Here is a 19,829-nt window from a genome sequence, read left to right as displayed (position 1 = left end):
GCCAGAGTAGCCAGTGTTTGGGATTCCCTTTGGTTTCTTTCAGATTTCTCTCCCTTTGTTAGGGGTTTAAAGCATCTTTAGTAGCAGATCCATTTTATATTAAACTTAAATTCTGTTATCATAGAACAGTTGAGGATAATGAGAAATGTGGTACCATAATGTCAAAAATTCCTGACAACAAAATGTTACCTATTTGTAATACTTTTGGTGGAAAGTATAAGCACAGTGAAAAAGTTATTAGTAGCAAGAATGTTTCAACAAGGAAAATGTTTAGATTAAATGTAGGCAAATCATTGTTTTTCTAAATTAAAACAGCATTCAACACATGTCCTCCCCAAAAATAACAGTTTCACTGCTACTGTATTGGTAGATACAACATTTTTACATATATTTAGTTATATTTTTTGTTTTTTGTAAATTTGCTTTATTAATTCAGGTTTTTAAAAATATAAAAGTGACCCATTTTTATTCCTAAGAATAGTAAGCTGTTGTTTTAATTCTGGTCTTTAATTCTGTTTTCTTTTTTTAAATTAAGTTAAATTTTATTATTATTTTTTTAAAGGTATGCTTTTTGGTGAGGAAGATTGGCCCTGAGCTAACATCTGTGCCTATCTTCCTCTTTTTTCCCTCCCCAAAGCCCCAGTACCTAGTTGTATATCCCAGTTGTAAGTCCTTCTGGTTCTTCTATGTGAGCACTGCCACAGCTGGCTGACGAGCAGTGTCTAGGTCCCTGTCCAGGATCCGAACCAGCGAACCCTGGGCCACCGAAGCAGAACGTGCAAACTTAACCACTGTGCCAATGGGCGGGCCCCTAATTCTGTTTTCTGTTTCTTAACTTCTATGTAGAAATGTCCCCATGTAGAACCTTAGTAGAACTATTTGCTGAAAACTAAGAAGGTGCATTTCGAACCAATCTCTGGGGCATTCGTTTGGTGGATTTAATAACAAAGCATTAAAAAATCCTTGTGTTAGAGTAGTTTCCACTCTATGGTGGCTCAACAACATAGATATAAATGAAGCTTTGTAGAATATGGACATATTTTAAACTTGCTTAATTTCAGTTAATTACAATGTAAGCTTGTCCATGTTAAGGTTTTATTGCTTAAAATTTTTAATTTTATCTTTGGTAAATACATACTTTTTTTCTCCCTCTCTCTTTTTCCCAACCACCCCCCTTCCTCTCTTCCCTTCTTCCTTCTTTCATTATTATACTTTACCATGCAGAGCTCGCAGTGCCTGTCTGCACCAAGTTCCATGACTCAGGATTTTCCTGGAGTTCCTGGGAAAGATCAGTTGTTTTCACAACCTCCAGTCTTCAGAACAATGTCACAAGAGGGTTACCAAGAACTTACACAGGAACAGAGAGATCAACTGAGGGCAGATGTCAGTATTATCAAAGGCAGATACCGGAGCCAAAGTGGAGTATGGCTTTTGTCACCCCTATTATAATTGTGAAAACTTTTCAAAAATTATTTTTCCTTTTGTTTTCCTATGTATTTCTTTGATTTGTAAATGAGCTATGTTTATAAACAAGGGACTGAAACACATTGATAAGTCAAATGGTTCTGTGCTTCCTGCTTTCAAATAATTTTTAGTAATCTTATGAGAAAGGGCATGTATAATCTCCTGAAAAACTGACAAAAAGAAATAACACTTGGACTGCTTCTTTTTTCATCACGTCCCTAAGTTGACTTTTTGTCATTTTCTTTTTAATTTAAGGAGGATGACACCCTTAACCAACCAGGACCAGTCAAACCCGGTCTGGCTATCAGTCAGTCACATTTAATGACTGCGCTCAGTCACACGAGGCCATCCCTTAGTGAAGATGACTGGAAGAATTTTGCTGAGCTGTAAGTAACAGACTCTGATTCAGAAGTATAGATATTATCACAGGTGACAGTTATTCACTTAAACGTTGAAGTTCTTATTTAAAATCACAAATGATATTTTAAAAGCCAATTCAAAAAATTTGAGTGGCTATGCATTCAAACACTCAAATTTCAGGAGTATAGAAGTCAAAAATGAATTTTCATTAACCAGTTCATTTGATTATATTTGATTTATAATAAACTGATTTAAAAGCTTTGAAGAAATAAAAGGAAAATTAAAATAAAATCAAAATAATTCCAATATATAGTTTGCAAAAATTATGAAAAATGTACCTGTTTTGCTTTCAAGATTACATATATTTTTATTAATCTCAAGAACATTTAGATACATTTAAATTCACTTATGGACCATGTTTAGTCCACATTTGGATTTATAGGCTTCTTGTAGTTGTCTCTGTAGCAGCTTAGGAGTTTGAAACCTGTAGAGTGGGGACCATTCTAGGTCAGTGCTTCACCTTAACTCAAGAAATGTTTATTCCTGGTCTTTAGAAGTTGCAACTCTTTCATGTTTAATTTCACAGCACTTTGGATTGTGTGTGCTTGTGTGCATTGCCCTTCTTCCCTTCTAGGTTTTTCGGCTGGTCTAATAATTAAATTGACATGATATAGATTAACAGAAGAAAAATAAATTTAATTTCATACATATGGGAGCCCCATAAAAATATGCAACTCAAAGGCAGTCAGGCAGTTGAGGCTTATATACCGTCCTGAGCTAAGGAAAGGGGCAGGGCCTGGAGCTTCAGAGAGGCGGCGGTGACTCCCAGGAAGAGGGGAAGAGCAGACGTCTGGTAGTCACGCGTTGGCCCTGCCATGCAGACGGTCCTTCAGAGAAAACAGTTCTCTCTGGCGACAGCTCACTTTCTGGTACAGGGCCGCTATCTCAGTTCTTTTAGGCAGTTCAGGGAGAGGTCAAGAACTTTTCCTGAGTCTTGATTCCCTTCCACTCAAAAAAATCCACCTGCCAAAGTGGTACATTTTGAGGTGGCATATTCTACACCCCTTCAACACACATAAGTAATATCTTCTTAATGCAGAAAAATCAGAAAACAAAGAGAAGGAAAAATAAGAAAACAGACATTTCCCTTAATCCCACTGCCTCCCAAAGCATATTTATTTGTATGCTTATATATTTTCCTCCTGAAATAAGACACTGCACATGTTGCTTTACAGCAGTCCCCCTTTCATCCATCCATACATCTAGAACATTCTTTCACATTTTAAATACGTTACTACTTGGTTTTTAACATCATTTTATAGTATAGCTAGGCCACAATATCCAATTTTTGGACATTTAAGTTGCTTCCAGGTTTTCACTATCATAGGCAGTGATAATGAACATTCTCAGAGCTGAATGCTTACACATATCCTTATTTCACTGGGATAGAGGTAGAATTATTGCATCACATTTTTTAAGGCTTTTGAAATCTGTTTCCAAATTGCCTTTCAGAAATACTGTACAGTGTACATCCCAACAGTAATATATTGAGAGTGCTTCTTTCACCACACCCGCACTAACATTGAGTGTCATATTTCTCTAAACTTGGCCAGTTTGACTGGAGAAAAATTATATCTTGTTTTAAAATTTAAATTTTTTTGATTAAAACTATAGAGGTTATATTTTTATGTTAATCATTGTCATTTGTATTTTATCTTTTCTAATTTGTGTCCTCATCCCCTTTGCTCCCTTTTCTACTGGAGTGTTCAACTTTAAAAATTTATTTGTGGGGCCCGCCCAGTGGTGCAGTGGTTAAGTTCGCGTGCTCTGCTTGGGCAGCCTAGGGTTTGCCAGTTTGGATCCCGGGTGTGGACCTACACACCACTTGTCAAGACATGCTGTGGCAGGTGTCCCACATATAAAGTAGAGGAAGATGGGCACAGATGTTAGGGCCAATCTTCCTCAGGAAAAAGAGGACGATTGGTGGCAGATGTTAGCTCAGGGCTAATCTTCCTCAAAAAAAAAAAAAATTATTTGTAAGAACTTTAATTTCTTTTACAAATTTGTTTCCAGTTTATTATTTTATTTTTGTTTCTTAAAAGACATTCTGTTTGCAAACAATCCATTGTCTTTTGTAATTTAAGCCTTTACATGTATTAAATATTATCTCTTACTTTTTTTAAGGTATGAAAGCTTTCAGAATCCAAAGAAGAGAAAAAATCAAAGTGGAACAATGTTTCGACCTGGACAGAAAGTAACTCTAGCATAAAATATGCTTTTGATTTTCTTTTGGTGGTTTGTCCTCATGTTGTAACAGTAAAAATGATGTCTGTAAATTTATTTTTAATTTAACAAATTAAGTTAATCTATAAAATCACAGATTGGTAAACCTGTAGTTATGTAATAATCAGGATTACTTGAGATTAATACTGTAGAATAAACTGGGATATTTTTAACAGATTATCTTTTATTTCCTGTAAATCTATGTTAAATCTTAATGAAATAATATCGGCCAAATGGTGTAACTAATTTTTTTCCTCCTTTGAAGAAAAGACAATAGAGAATGTAATTAAGTCCCATTTCTTAAAACTCACTGACAGTTGCTTTTCAGCATCTTTCTTGCATTTGACATATTTTATGCTTAGCAATTTCTTCACAGTTTTGGAAATAAAATATCCTATTGTTTACTGATCCAATTAGCTGTTCTTCTTATGTCAGAAAATGTGGAATTTAAACACAATTCAAATAAGCTTAATTATTCCCTCAACCAGAAATGAGACCACATTCCCCTAATATACTGCATCCAGCTCCAAGGTCAGAATCTTGAAGGATGTCCATTCCTCCCTCAGCTCCAGCATGACTTTCTCTTCATAGTCTCTAACCTATAAGCAAAATTGTAAAGTCAGCCACCATCAACACAAACAATGTGTAGTAATGCAGTAAGAGGAAAGGAAAAAGGAAAAAGGTAAATATACAAATAAATAAAGAGAAAACAAAGAAAAACGTACAGGCAGCAGCCACTGCCCTTTCCGCAGCTAATCATGAGGGCATGGCCAGTATTTTTTATTTTTCTCTTCCATTACTTATTCCACGTTCCTCTTACCTAAGCCAGTACCTCAGCAGATTAGAGTTCTTTACTAGATGGGATGGTCTAAACCTTCATTCCTGTCTGAGCCATCAGTGACCTGCCTAACATCGCAGAAGTCTTCCGTTAAGTTTTACCATAAGTATTCAGTATTACCACAAGGTTCCGTCCACACTTCTCCCATCCCCCACTGTGTAGCAGCAACTGGGTATTCACTCAGCCAACATCATAACCCTGCCAAACCATTGCAGTCATCACTCTGTTCCCCTCATAGAAGCATTCCTCCTTTGCTAAACTAAATCAGCAAAGCCCAGAATTGCAGGGAAGCAGCAAAGATTTGGGGGTCACTAGGTATTAACCGAGGAGTGCCGTTCCTCCTTGCACCTTGTTTCCAGATCCTGGTATTAAGGCCCTGGTCACTGGTTCACAGCATATACGAAATGTACTGCATCTTGCAGAACAGCACTCCAACCTCACAAAGTTGTCTCCCCAGAAGGCCGGCTATTTCAGGGTGATGAGTGTTTACATTAAGTCCAGTGAATTGCATAGGTAGCCCACCACCTTACTCTTCACTGTAAAGTGAGGTTTGTGATCAGAAGCAAGTGTTGTCCGAGAGAGCATAACAATGTCAAAGCATGTTGTGAGTCAGTGAAAGATGGTGTTGGTGGAAGTTTGGGGGACAGACAAAGCAAATCCAATTCCAGAATGTGTCCCCTCCAGGGAAGACAAATTGCTGCCTCCTCTCTGATAGAAGAGGACAAATGTAATCATCTTTCCACGAGGCACGGGCTGGTCTCCCCGGGCATGTACCCAGGTGGTTGGTCACTTCGCTGAGAAGAAGGCTGTCCAGAAGGATGGAGAGTTGGGCCAGCGTTGGTGAGGGGAGATCCACATTGTAGAGGCCACACAGACTCCCATCCCTGCCACTGTGGCCACTTTGTACATAATCTGTTAAGCACTAGGTGGCTGGAGAAGACGGCTGACGTCCTTAGAGAGGTCATCTAGAACACCTGATTATTAAAAGCACTGAGGACGTTTAGCTGAGCATTCACACAGGACACAAACATTCTCACTCTCTGAGTCCATTCCGAGATCTCATGGCCGCTTCTCCGGTCGTGCTCTTTCCAAATCTGATCATCTGGTTATTAGTCACTGTCTATGAATCAGCATAGATTTCTATGCCAGATATCTCTGCCTCCTGGCAAAATGGAAGAGTCATGTTGCTCAGAAAATCTGCTCGCTTGGAGGATTTCCCGTCTCCGTTGGTGGTCAGGACTCTTCCCTGAGCGCAGCAGTACTGCCTGTGCCCTGCTGGGTAGGTCACAGTGGAGTTCTGGGTCTCCAAGGATTAACATTGGCAGCCCCAGTGTCTCTGATAATCCCTAGAATGTCTGGTTATTTCTCAGGACACCTGGGAAATGGCCTGGTGAATGGCTTTGGGTTTTTTAGGGAAGACTTGGAGGAAAGAAGAGCCATAGCAAGTACTCATGATGTTAATGCAGGACCCTTTTCCTGGATATCTGGCTTCTCCTTAATTCTTGGTCTGACTTAGACCTGAGAATGGGTCAGGGGCCATGACCATGTTGTGGTGACTCAAATCAGGCCTCCATTTTCTACTGACAGGGAGATTTTTAAATTGTAAGAATGAAGTAGGATCTTTCACCATCTATTTTGGTCGTGAGGACCCCACAATTAGTTAGGCAGCACTGAGCTGACATGCTAGCCCTGGGTGTCCTACTTCTAGACTTTTTATGCCCAAGACAGAAAAACGCCTTGTTTACTTCTCTGAGTAGGGTTCCTCTTACAGCCAAAACCAATCCTAACACATTCCAACGTTTTTCTTAAAGCCTATTGAAGGAGTATTTTCTGACACCCCCACTATCCTGGGGGACAGAATTGGGTGATGGTAAGTTGGTGAGTTGAATGTGATTCATTCATTCAACATGCCTGTCTCACAAAGTCTTTAGATTTCTTTCTTTGTATTATACCAAGATATTTCAGACATCTCCACTTTATTCAGTGTGAGTCACTGAGTCCACTTTCCAATTACCCAACCATGGAATTTGTTAGAACACTCCCAGATGCTGAAGCAGCGCACTGAATAAAAAACTAAGGGCATTAATTTTTAAAAAAGTGTATTAATACATCAATCTGACCAATAATTATGTTCTTCCTACTTAGCCTAGCACTCACACTTGTCTTCAGATTTTGCATGAAAAAGCAAAACATTGTAGTTCTTTTGTTGTCTAAGCCTTCTTCTGGTTTGACTTTTTATTCGCTCCCTGGGGCGTGTTGGGATCTGACAATGGACAGGAGAGTTAGAATGCAAGGATGAGCTTCCTTTTCAAGACTGAGCCCCCTGGATGTGGGCATTTCAGGGGCTTCAAGCAAGGGACAAGGAGCTGCTTCACTATCACAAAAGATTCAAAGTGGGTGGGGATTCAAGGGAATCCAGATCCTTCCGTATGTCCCCATCCCAATTATCAGGGGCTCACTCTTTTCCAACCAATGCCTTAACTTTTCCGTAAGAGATCTGATATGGTGATGAATTCAATGGATGATATAATCCAGTAAGCTCTGGGATCAAAGCACGTTTGATTTTCAGCTCTCAGCCTCATGGCTCTTTTAGCAGTCACGGGATTCTTTTCGCAGTCATACAATCCCTAATTTTCAGCCTGTGCCTTGAGCTGAAAATATAACCATCTGCGCTTGTCTTTCTCTTTAAGCTCTCTAGTGCTTTAGTCACTTCCCCACTTGAAAACCTTGTGTGTTCCATACTATTCTACAGCAGCAACCCCTTCAGTGGGCACTTCATTCCTGGGAATGGCTTGTGATATTTTAGTTAGCTATATTGCCGCTGCAAGCCGTGGGCTGCCAAATTCATATCCCTTAAAACAAATTAGATTTTCCTTGCCCTCAGCCTTTATTAGAGCAGATAATCAGTCCCATATTTCCTCTTACTTTCTTGAAAATCAGTACCACTTCTGGCAGTGATTTCTATATCCAACAAGGTTTTGTTTTGTTTTGAGGAAGATTGGCCCTGAGCTAACCTCTGCTGCCAATCCTCCTCTTTTTTTGCTGAGGAAGACTGGCCCTGAGCTAGCATCCATGCCCATCTTCCTGTACTTTATATGTGGGAGGCCTGCCACAGCATGGCTTGATGAGCACTGCGTAGGTCTGCACCCTGGATCTGAACCAGCAAACCCTGGGCCGCTGAAGCAGAATGCGCAAACTTAACCACTGCACCACTGGGCTGGCTCCTCCATCAAGGTTTTTAGTTGTAAGTAGCAGAAACCACCTCTGGCCTTTTCAAGCATAAAGAAATTTGAAAGCTTATTGGGGCTAGACAGCAAAGTGATGCTCAAAGACTAGTGGGGTCTCGTCCCCAGCCTTTGGGTGACATGGGAACTGGCTTAAAGGGGCTCCCACTCTGAGAGCCAACCAGTCAATACCAGTCTCACCTGATATTATCCCATTCATACCTCTCAAAGTCTGCCCATTTCTGAACTTTCATCTTCTGGAAAACAGTCTGCTCTGCTCTGACCGGCAGAGCTCGTAGTTACTATAGTAAACAAAAAAATTCAGCCTTAAATATTTTTTATTTCAGATATTGACTGGCAGTCTTATCACCCTTTGATATTTCCCTAATCAGTATTAATAATCCCTAACCTGAGATCTAGTCATCTATTAAGAGTCTGACTTGGAGAACACTGAGTGTGAGGGCCAATGATTAACTTGCAGGATTTTTTTGTTAAACCATATCCAGTTATCTCCACGCTGTATCGAAAATTCCACAAAGGGCCAGGTTGTGTGCACATTGTTCACTGCTGAAATCTAGAACAATACCTTGTACTAGTGATCACTCAAAAAAATAATAAGTATTTGTGAATGAATCAGTCTTCTCAATTGAAACTGGAATAATCCTCTTTTGAAAAAATAAGGAAGGGGGAAGAAAAAACAAAATCTAATATTTTAGACCTTGACTTTTTTTTAGATTGGAGCATATATAATTGATTTGGAATCAGTTTTGACTCTAAAAGCAATGGAAATTGGCCATCTACAATAGGTTTAGGAGCTATTAGAAGCATGGATTCTCAAATGGGCATTTTGCATTCCTACAGTAAATTACTCGATGCTCATAAGTATAAAGAAGGAAAAATAAAAATATAAAATGTAAAACACTGGACAATGGCATTATGCCATGGAGTTTACTCATTTCCTAGGCAACCGGACTTTTTTTTTGTAAAACTGGTATAGGACTTAACCTCCCAGGAAGTTTCCAAGAATCAAACAAATAAACAACTAAAAGAAAAGAAATATTCCAGGATAACAAATACCATCAACCATATATTGACACAGAAATTTTGCCCAGAGTTTTAGAAAATTTAAATGAGGTGTTTTGGCCTAGACATTTGTTCCAGCCTATTACTCAGGTATTTTGTAGGAATCAGTGTCAGTTAAAATGCTACAGCTTCTTCACACAAGTGAAAATGCTGGGATCTAAACCACTGATTTTCAAAATATTTTAACCACAACCCAGAGTAACGCATTTTCCATCATGACCAAGTCCACACATGCACATGGCTGAGACACAAGTTTCACAAAACCATACCTACTCTTACCACGTATGACGTTCTCTGATACAATCTATTCTCTTTTATTCTATTCTATTTCATACAGATAATGGCAGTTTTGACCTATAAATGGGTTGAGACTTGCAAATTAAACACTGGTCTAAAGTACTAGAATATAGAATTGCTTTATATCTTATGATCACATACACATCTTGAACACACACCAAAAAAAAAAACCGACTTTAAACCTACTGCTTTCTCGGTGAAGTACAACCCATCTAAGCAGAAGCCTGCCCGAGTGTTACAAAGGTGTTCTAAAATTCTGCAGTTGGTAGAACCTTTTTTTTTGTCTTTCCTGCAATTTTACTTATTCAGTAGCATTTGGAAAACTTTCGTATTTTCCAGTAAATACATATAAGTGGATTCATCATTAAATCAATCCCATCACAAAATTATTTGGATCAATTATCTAATTAGTTCACCTTTCTTTTTTTTTCCCTTTTTTAAAATTTTCGGGTGTACATCATATTTCGAATTCTGCGTACATTACATCATGTTCACCACCTGAAAACTAATTATATTCCATCCCCTCACATGTGAGCCTAATCACCCCTTCTGCCCTCCTCCCTCCCCCTACGGTCGGTAACCACCAATCCAATCTCCAATGCTATGTGTTTTTTTGTTGTTGTTTTTATCTTCTACTTATGAGTGAGATCATATGGTATATGACTTTCTCCCTCTGACTTATTTCACTCAGCATAATACCCTCAAGGTCCATCCATGTTGTCACAAATGGCCGGATTTTGTCATTTCTTATGGCTGAGTAGTAGTCCATCATGTATAAATACCACATCTTCTTTATCCATTCGTCCCTTGATGGGCACCTAGGTTGCTTCCAAGTCTTGGCTATTGTGTATAATGCTGCAATGAACATAGGGGTGCAAGTATCTTTATGCCTTTGTGTTTTCAAGTTCTTTGGATAAATACCCAGCAGTGGAATAGCTGGATCATATGGTAGATCTATCCTTAATTTTCTGAGGATATACCATACTGCTTTCCATAGTGACTGCACCAGTTTGCACTGCCACCAGCAGTGGACAAGGGTTCCCTTCTCTCCACACCCTCTCCAACATTTTTTGTTTCCTGTCTTGTTAATTATAGCCATTCTGACCAGAGTGAGGTGATACCTCATTGTAGTTTTGATTTGCATTTCCCTGATAGCTAATGATGTTAAGCATATTTTCATATGCCTGTTGGCCATCTGTATATCTTCTTTGGAGAAATCTCTGTTCAGATCTTTTGCCCATTTTCTAATTGGATTGTTGGTTTTTTTGTTGTTGAGCTGTATGAGTTCTTTGTATGTTTTGGATATTAACCCCTTATCTGATATGTGGTTTGCACATATCTTCTCCCAATTGTTAGGCGGTCTTTTCATTTTGTTGATGGTTTCCTTTGCTGTGCAGAAGATTTTTAGTTTGATGTAGTCCCATTTGTTCATTTTTTCTTTTGTTTCCCTTGCCTGGTCAGACATGGGACTTGAAAATATGCTGCTCAGACCTATGTCAAAGAGCGTGCTGCCTATGTTTTCTTCTAGAAGTCTCACGGTTTCGAGTCTTACATTCAAGTCTTTAATCCATTTTGAGTTGATTTTTGTGCATGGTGTAAGGGAATGGTCTACTTTCATTCTTTTGCATGTGGCTGTCCAGTTTTCCCAACACCATTTATTGAAGAGACTCTCCTTTCTCCATCATATGCTCTTGGCTCCCTTGTCGAATATTAGCTGTCCATAAACGTGTGGGTTTACTTCTGGGCTCTCAATTTTGTTCCATTGATCTGTGTGTCTGTTTTTGTGCCAGTACCATGCTGTTTTGGTTACTGTGGCTTTGTAGTATAATTTGAAATCAGGGAGTGTGATACCTCCAGCTTTGTTCTTTTTTCTCAGGAATCCTTTGGCTATTAGGGGTCTTTTGTTGTTCCATATAAATGTTAGGATTCTTTGTTCTATTTCTATAAAAAATGTTGTTGGAACTTTGATAGGGATTGCGTTGAATCTATAGTTTCCTTTAGGAAGTATGGACATTTTAATGATGCTAATTCTTCCAATCCAAGAGCAGGGAATATCTTTCCATTTCTTTGTGTCTTCTTTGATTTCTTTCAACAATGTCTTATAGTTTCCGGTGTACAGATCTTTCACCTCTTTGGTTAAGTTTATTCCTGGGTATTTTATTCTTTTTGTCGCAATTGTAAATGGGTATTCTTAATTTCTCTTTCTGCTACTTTGTTGTTAGTGTATAGAAATGCAACTGATTTTTGTACATTGATTTTGTACCCCGCGACTTGACTGTATTCCTTTATTATTTCTAAAAGTCTTTGAGTGGCATCTTTAGGGTTTTCTAGATATAAAATCATGTTGTCTGCAAAGAGTGACAGTTTCACTTCTTCTTTTCCAATGTGGATCCCTTTTATTTCTTTTTCTTGCCTGATTGCTCTGGCTAGGACTTCCAATACTATGTTAAATAAGAGTGGTGACAGTGGGCATCCTTGTCTGGTTCTTGTTCTTAGAAGGATAGCTTTCAGTTTTTCTCCATTGAGAATGATATTTGCTGTGGGTTAGTCATATACGGCCTTTATTATGTTGAGGTATTTTCCTTCTATACCCATTTTACTCAAAATACACATTTTTATCAAAAATGGCTGCTGTATCTTGTCAAATGCTTTCTCTGTATCTATTGAGATGATCATGTGATTTTTATTCTTCATTTTGTTGATGTGGTATACCACATTGATTGATTATCAGATGTTGAACAATCCCTACATCCGGGGAATAAATCCCACTTGATCGTGGTATATGATCTATTTAATGTATTGTATTCAATTTGCTAGTATTTTGTTCAGAATTTTTGCATTGATGTTCATCATGCCTGAGTGTTACAAAGGTGTTCTAAAATTCTGGAGTTGGTAGAACCTTTCTTTTTGTCTTTCATGCAATTTTATTTATTCAGTAGCACTTGGAAAACTTTCGGTATTTTCTAGTAAATACATATAAGTGGATTCATCATTAAATCAATCCCATCACAAAAGTATTTGAATCAATTATCTAATTAGTTCACCTTTCTTAGTTGTAAAGGGATTACAGAATTTTAATATCATCCCACATGTAAGTTCAGCAAGTAGTCCTTAACCTTTGAGTTGACATCTTATCCCTTCCAAGGAAACACTGACAAAACGTACAAGTATAGTCAGGTGACAACATCTGAAGATCAGTCAGTTCAACTGATCAGTAAAACTTTTAATAAGTTTTACTATGATTTGAGGATGGTGAAAGTCTGAAGCACATTTCTAAAGTTTTAGGGCAAGGCCTTGGTTTTTTGGATACAGATCCAGCCTGAACAATGGCCTCCCATCACTGCCTCCTTCTGGAGCTCAGAAACATTTGTAGTGGTGACTAGCAGTGGCAGAGAGCCTTGGTTTCAAAAGAGGATGAGCCCAGAGGCCACTGACCCAGCACAGCAGAGGTGGGCTTGGAATTCTTCCTCTCTGGGAGTCTCTTGGCATCTGATGGAGGGGGAGGCCAGAGGCTGTGAAGGACACACTCCTGTATCTTATGAAATGATCAGTGCACATTGATCCTGAGGGGGAGTAAAGAGAAAGCGAGATTGACATTGCAAGTCATCACCACTATCTGAAAGAAACCCTCCAAACAAACCTATGGAGAGTAGCAGAGTTTCCTATTTTATGCTTTTTTTTGACCTGTGAGTAATAAGCACAGGGCCAGCCTAACTTGAATGGTCACCAATTGTATTGAATGGCATCACCAAATATTCCATTCTCTATTTAAAATCCATTCTCTATATTACACTTAACTGGACTTTCTAAAATGCAATGACAACCAGCAACATTACTGAGCATTTGCCATATGCCAGGCCCTGCACCTAAGCACCTTACACATATCATCATGTTTAATCCCCTCAACTATCTGGGAAGGTATGTAACTTGTCCAATATTATTTCAACAACCTTGCATTTAACCCTGGTTGTCTGAGTCCAAAAGCCACGGCCCTACAGCTGTTCTACTCTGCCCACCTAGTCCTATTTCTGTGTTGGTCAAGGAGAACACTAAGACCAACTTCATGTGCAAGATGTCTGAAGCCCGTGACTGAATTGTGTTAAACTCAGTTAAGATAGTACCTTGAGAAGACACAAATAAACAAAAAGATATTCCATGCTCATGGATTGGAAGAATATTGTTAAAATGTCCAGATATCCGAAAAAATCTATAGATACAAGGCAATCCATATTAAAGGTCCAATGGCACTTTTCACATAAACAGAACAAACAATCCTAAAATTTGTATGGAACCACAAAAGACCCCAAATAGCCAAAGCAATTTTCAGAAAGAACAAAGCTAGAGGCATCATACTTCCTGATTTCAAACTATATTAAAAAGTGATAGTAATCAAAATAGTACTGGCATCAAAACAGACACATAGATCAATGGAACAAAACAGGGAACCCAGAATTAAACTCATATATATATGGCCAATTAATTTACAACAAAGGAGACAAGAATATAAAATGGGAAAAGGATAGTGTCTTCAATAAACGGTGGTGGGAAAACTGGACAGCCACATGCAAAGAATGAAACTGGACCCCTATCTTACACCATACATAAAAATCAACTGAAAATGGATTAAAGACTTGAACATAAGACCTGAAACCATAAAACTTCTAGAAGAAAACAAAGGCTGTAAGCTTCTGTACGTTGGTCTTGGTGATGATGTTTTGCATCTGACACCAAAAGGAAAAGCAACAAAAGCAGAAACAAACAAGTGGGATCACATCAAACTAAAAAGCTTCTGCATAGCAAAGAAAATAAAAAAAAATGAAAGGGCAACCTACCAAATGGGAGACAATATTCACAAATCATATATCTGATAAGGGGTTAGCATCCAAATTATATAAAGAACTCAAACAACTCAATAGCAAAACAAACAATCCAATTTAAAAAACGGCAGAGGATCTAAATAGATATTTTTCCACAGAAGACATACAGATGGCTAACAGGTACATGAAAAGATGTTCAACATCACTAATCATCAGAGAAATGCAAATCAAAATGACAATGAGACATCACACCGCACCTGTTAGAATGGCTATTATCAAAAAGACAAATAACTGTTGATGTGGATGTGGAGAAAAGGGAAGCCTTGCATACTGTTGGTGGGAGTGTAAATTGGTGCAGCCAGTATGGAAAACGGTATGGAAGTTCCACAAAAAATTAAAAATAGAACTACCATATGATCTAGCAATTCCACTTCCGGGTATTTATCTGAAAAAAATGAAAACACTAACTTGAAAAGATATCTGCATCCCTATGTCCACTGCAGCATTATTTACAATAGCCAAGACGTGGGGACAACCTGTGTCCTTCAACGAATGAATCAATAAAGAAAGTGTGGGGTATATGTATACACAGTGGAATATTATTCACCCAGAAAAAAGGAATAAAACCTTGTCATTTTCAACAACATTAACGAACCTCAAGGGCACTATGCTAAGTGAAATAAGGCAAATAAAGACAAATACCGTCTGATCTCACTTATATGTGGAATCTAAGAAAACCAAAACAGTACCCCTCCCCTCCCAAACTCAAGCTTATAGATACAGAGAATAGATTGGTGGTTGCCAGAGGTAGGGGTGGGATTACGGGGTAGGAGAAATGGGTGAAGGTGGTCAAAAGGTACAAACTTCCAGTTATAAAATTAATAAGTCCTGGGGAAGTAATGTCCAGCATGGGGACTATAGTTAATACTGTATTGTGTATTGGAAAGTTGCTAAGAGAGTAGATCTTAAGTTTTCACCATAAGAAAAAAAATCTTTTTTAACTATGTAAGGTGATGGATGTTCACTAGACATTGTGTTGATCACTTTACAATGTACACAAATATTAAATCATTACATTGTACATCTGAAACGAATATAGTATGTCAACTATACCTCAATAAAAAAATTAAAAAGGGAATATAGAAAATGAAAAAAGAAAAAGAAAATAGGTGTTCCATTGTTTGTTCGATTTGGAAACCCTTGCTTTCAAGGGCACTTCTTAAGAGAATGATTTTGTCTAATTGGAACATTCTCTATAGTGGCCTTTGTAATTCTAGGTTGTCTTAGTACGACGTTGTCATTTTTGTAGACATCTATCCATTCTGGGACCACAGCTCTTAGACATAAAGTAGGCAGGTGTACTGAAAGGTGGGGCGCTCAGTCTTGGAACCTTGAGGATCCCATCGCTTTAGCTAAGCCTTGGGTCTCTCAGAGGCAAATTAATACCTCAAAGGGATGTAGCACAGGGCTGGGGATTTTGTAGTGTTTTACAATGTACCTCGGTATCAGAAATTTTCTTGAGGTTGGCAGGTGACCTAGTGTCAATTTATCTCTTCGGTGGCCACCTTATCCTAGCAGGGGAATCTCAGAGTTAGATGGTGAGCCCTCTTACAGCTTTTAAGTGCTTGACCTGCGCCCAGCAATTTTGCAGCTTTGGCTTCCAAGATTCCTCTTAGCAATAGATCTATTATCTTTTCACGAGAAAATTTCTTTATAGTGGCTTTTAATAGTCCAACTTTTACCTACTTAGATTTTGGCATGCCATTGGTCAAAACAGTCCAGATTTCTCGTTTTAATCTATTTCCCCAAGTCCCCCAATGGTTTATGCTGTGGACTTACCGGGACGTTTTTGTGAGTCCCCTAACAGCTGCCATCTTGCACTCTTTAAGACTGAGGAGTTCCCGTTATTTTTCTCTTGCTGAAATAATCCTAATTCAACCAGACATGTTTCTGGCTGCCTGTGCACAGTTCCTGAGACTTGTCAGGACCACCTGAAGGCACTTACCTTGTAGATGAGGTCAGCCACAAACCCAAATGTTGTGGCCCACCAGGTCACAAGGTGAAAAATCTGGAATCTCTCATACCTCAGTTTTTGCATCTGGAAGGACTAGGACAAACAAACTTGAAGAGCTCGTAACGCAAAATAAGCGGAGCTCCAACCAAGGGAAGCTTAGAGAGCAGCTCATCCCAGATCCCTGAGAGCGGCCCAAGGGGCAGCAACCCATAGGACTCCGTGGGTACCTTCAGCAGCGTCTGGACGCCGTCCTGACACTGCGGCAGCTGACTTCGGGTCCCATCTCATTGCGAAAACTGTCAAATGACAAAACTAAAACAACGTAGTAAGGAGTTTGAGGTCTTTTGTTCAAGGGAAAACGATCCATGGAATCGGGGGAGCACTCTTCCCAGGGATGTTGGGCAGCACTGAGTTATATAGCGCCTTAGAAGAGGCAACCTGGAAACTCGTGATTGGCTAGGAGGTCGGGGGTTTCCTTATAAAGCAGAAGGTCCGGTTTTCTAGGGTCAGATAAGAGCTAAAGCTGAGCTGGAGGATTGTTATTTGTGTGTGTTAGGTTTCCTTGACACGTGTTTCCAGTAAGTGCAAGCTGACTTAGGTTTAGATTTGTGACATGGGCTGGCCTCCATTTTATGGGTCCTCATATACAATTACCTTTATCAGGGCCAGTTGGTATAAACAGGCCTTTGATTAAACTCCTCAGTTGCCCAAAAGCAAGATGCTATGAGAGCTCTTTCTCACTTTGTAGAAATTGAAGCCTTTTATCAGCTGAATTTTCTATGCTAAGAGGGAACTAGCTGAAATAGTGGTTCTCATTTCTGGCTTCACCATTAGAATCATCCCTGGAACTTTAAACATTTTTTGTATTTTTAAATTTTACTAGATTCTTTGGAATTTAGGCCCCAGCCTCACTCCCAAGATTCTGATTTAATTGGTTGCTTGTGGGACCTTCACAGCAGTTCTTTGGTGGTTTTTTTTTTTTCTTCTCTAACCCTCCAAAGGTGATTCTAATGTGTTTGTGATTCACTGGTGTAAAGGTGAGGCAGGGTAGTGAAATCTAAAAGTATGTTCAAAATCCGTATGGTTAATTATTGAAATATAAAGCAGAGATAATTAAACGAGATAATGTTTGTGAACCTGCTGGGTACAAAGCACTGGCAAGTGCTCATGGAGGATGATTAATGGAAAATGAATTTCCCTCCAGCATAGGATTACGTTTTTGGCCTTTGTCTGTAAGTCCAGAACCTCTTAGACCTGTTGAGAGAGCCACAAACATGAGGACCAAGAAGTATGGTTGTGTAGGTTAAGCCCTGCCCAGAGGTTCCTGGGTGAGTTGAGAATGGAATCCAACCCACCATCCCTCACCAAGCTGTGAAATGGCCGCCATATTAAAACTCTCACAAAGGTACCAACGTGTTCTAATAGCAGCTGTGACAAGAGGGCCTGAATCAAAAAGCTGCCCACTTCCTCTCTCTTCCAAATTTAGGGTGCCGTGAGGACAAATACGAATTTAAAATAAGAGGCTTCATTCCCCCTGTTGAAAATAAGGGAAGAGATTTCCCTCCCCACCCTTTTGGTCAGAATATTTACCTTAGAAAACTTGCAAGCGGAATTATTTTCTCTGTCTTTTTGAAAAGTATCTTTTTGGAAACTAAATAAGCCTTTGTCAGCTTTGTGAACTAGGAATGTCTTTCTCAAGGAGCTGGGAGCCATCTCTGAAATATAAACATCAGGAGATAGTGCCACTATCCCCCAGTTTCTGTGGGAGGGTAGGAGCCTGACTTCAGTGCTCCAAGTTGTAAAAGTACCTCCTGTCCTAAAGGTATAAATTTGTTTTTCACCCCCTCTGGATAAAGTCAATTGGGTAACATACATGATCACCCCACTTACCAGGTACAGTTAGGAAGGACTGCATGTGACTAATGGTGATGTCAAATTCTCTTAGCTGAGAACTAGTTACTGTTTATCTGGAGAACGTGTATGTAATGGGTTGTATCTGCTTGGCTATATAAGAGAGAGATTTCTTTCTGTCTTGGCAATCTCTTAGCCAACTGCCTGTGATGAGCGTCACTTTCTGGTTTAATGTTCAGTCAATAATAAAAAGTGTTTTCTTTCTCTCCTATCTTTATGGAGAGGATTTCTGGATTGAGAGAAGATTTTGGTTTTTTAAAATTATATTTCCCCCATAGCATCTTCACCCTTTATTCTAAAGTTACTGTCTTTTTTGCTCACAACTTCCTTATCCATGGGGAAAAGTATTTAATGTATATAGGTGTTTTTGTTACAAACTGCGTTCTACCCAGCTTCAGCTAAACAGGTGGAACACAGGAGTTAGGGTAATTCAAAATAATGACGATGTTACAAGAAGTTGAGGTTATGATTGTAACTTTTCTGCTTGTGGTTGAGTAATTACTTCATATCAGTCTGTCATGTTGAACAAAAAATACTTGTTAATGATTCCTACTTCTTTAACAGAAAAAAAGAAGAAGGGAAGAGAAGAGAGTTGTTTGGTTTTAAAATTTTGTATACTTTTTTTGACAGAAAGAAATTAAAATTTTTTATAATCTAATCTGTTCATCTTTCCCTACGTGATCTCCTTCATTGCTTTTCAGTTAAAATTTATCAAAGTAATACATATACATAGTTTTTAAAAAAAAGGTCAAATAATTCTAAATAGCTTACATGAAAAACAGTTCCTGTCTTATCCTTCAGTGTCTCAGTAACTGTATCAGTCAGGATTTGATCAGAGAAAGAGAACCACTAGGAATGATGTAGAATAAAGGATCTATGACAGAGATTGTACCTTACACAATTGGGAGAGCCTGTTGATCAGCCTGTGTAAAGCTTTTGCTTCTGTGTCTGGTGCTGGGGTCCAAAATCAGCAGGGCAGCCAGTCTGGAAGGGAAGATGGACTTTAAGTGGAGAAGAATCGGACAAACTTGAACCTGCCTCAGTCTCTCACCTTCACCAAGCCTCCAACTTGGATGATGTAGGTGCCCTGCCAGAGAAGCTGGCGCCTGTCATCACTGAGCTCAACGTGCACCTGACCCCGGAGCTGATGAAGCTGAAGGAGGTCACTCCTGGGTTCTGTCACAGAATCACTTTGTGAACGTAGGAAATTAACTAAATCACTGAATTTATTTCCTCGGCACGTAACATCCATCTACCTTGCAAAGGTTTAAGAATTACTATTTATTAAATGTTTTGTATATGCATGGGCTAAAAAACGGTGGTCCCTCATCACCAGTTGGGCAGTATGCAAACAAATACGTGTGTCTGTGTTATGTATGCTCATTGTAGAAAAGTTGGAAAGTACTGAAAAGTTTATAAAGAAGAAAAATGCACACAAATGCACTACAACTTATTTAAGCGTTCCTCTCGTTTGTCATGCAGGTTTCTCCCTGGAGTTGACCTCTTGGCTTTTACTTTTTGTGTGTAGGAGGTACAGC

The 19,829-nt window shown here is 38.9% G+C and overlaps 1 protein-coding gene and 1 long non-coding RNA gene across 5 annotated transcripts in view; one reads left to right on the top strand and one right to left on the bottom strand.

Moving 5' to 3' along the window:
* The window catches only part of PEX1 (peroxisomal biogenesis factor 1), a 52,782-nt gene extending 48,267 nt beyond the window's left edge, over positions 1 to 4,515 (top strand). For 2 of the 4 annotated variants that reach the window (XM_014739011.3, XM_070265667.1), the window contains exons 22-24: positions 1,225 to 1,422; positions 1,720 to 1,850; positions 4,009 to 4,515. In XM_014739011.3, the coding sequence (XP_014594497.2) occupies positions 1,225 to 1,422; positions 1,720 to 1,850; positions 4,009 to 4,093 (414 nt within the window). In that variant the 3' untranslated portion in view covers positions 4,094 to 4,515. The remainder of the gene's footprint in view (positions 1 to 1,224; positions 1,423 to 1,719; positions 1,851 to 4,008) is intronic. The other 2 variants (XR_011438177.1, XM_023639190.2) reach the window with 2 other exon arrangements.
* Positions 4,333 to 14,667, bottom strand: LOC138923896 (uncharacterized). The gene is made up of 2 exons (XR_011438179.1): positions 12,985 to 14,667; positions 4,333 to 4,706 (listed from the first exon to the last, which is right to left on the bottom strand). It is a non-coding gene; the product is annotated as an uncharacterized lncRNA (long non-coding RNA).
* Between the last annotated feature and the right edge of the window lie 5,162 nt (positions 14,668 to 19,829).

This window comes from Equus caballus, chromosome 4 (assembly GCF_041296265.1).
Source record: "Equus caballus isolate H_3958 breed thoroughbred chromosome 4, TB-T2T, whole genome shotgun sequence".
Taxonomy (NCBI): domain Eukaryota; kingdom Metazoa; phylum Chordata; class Mammalia; order Perissodactyla; family Equidae; genus Equus; species Equus caballus.
This window is presented reverse-complemented; position numbering and strand designations above follow the sequence as displayed.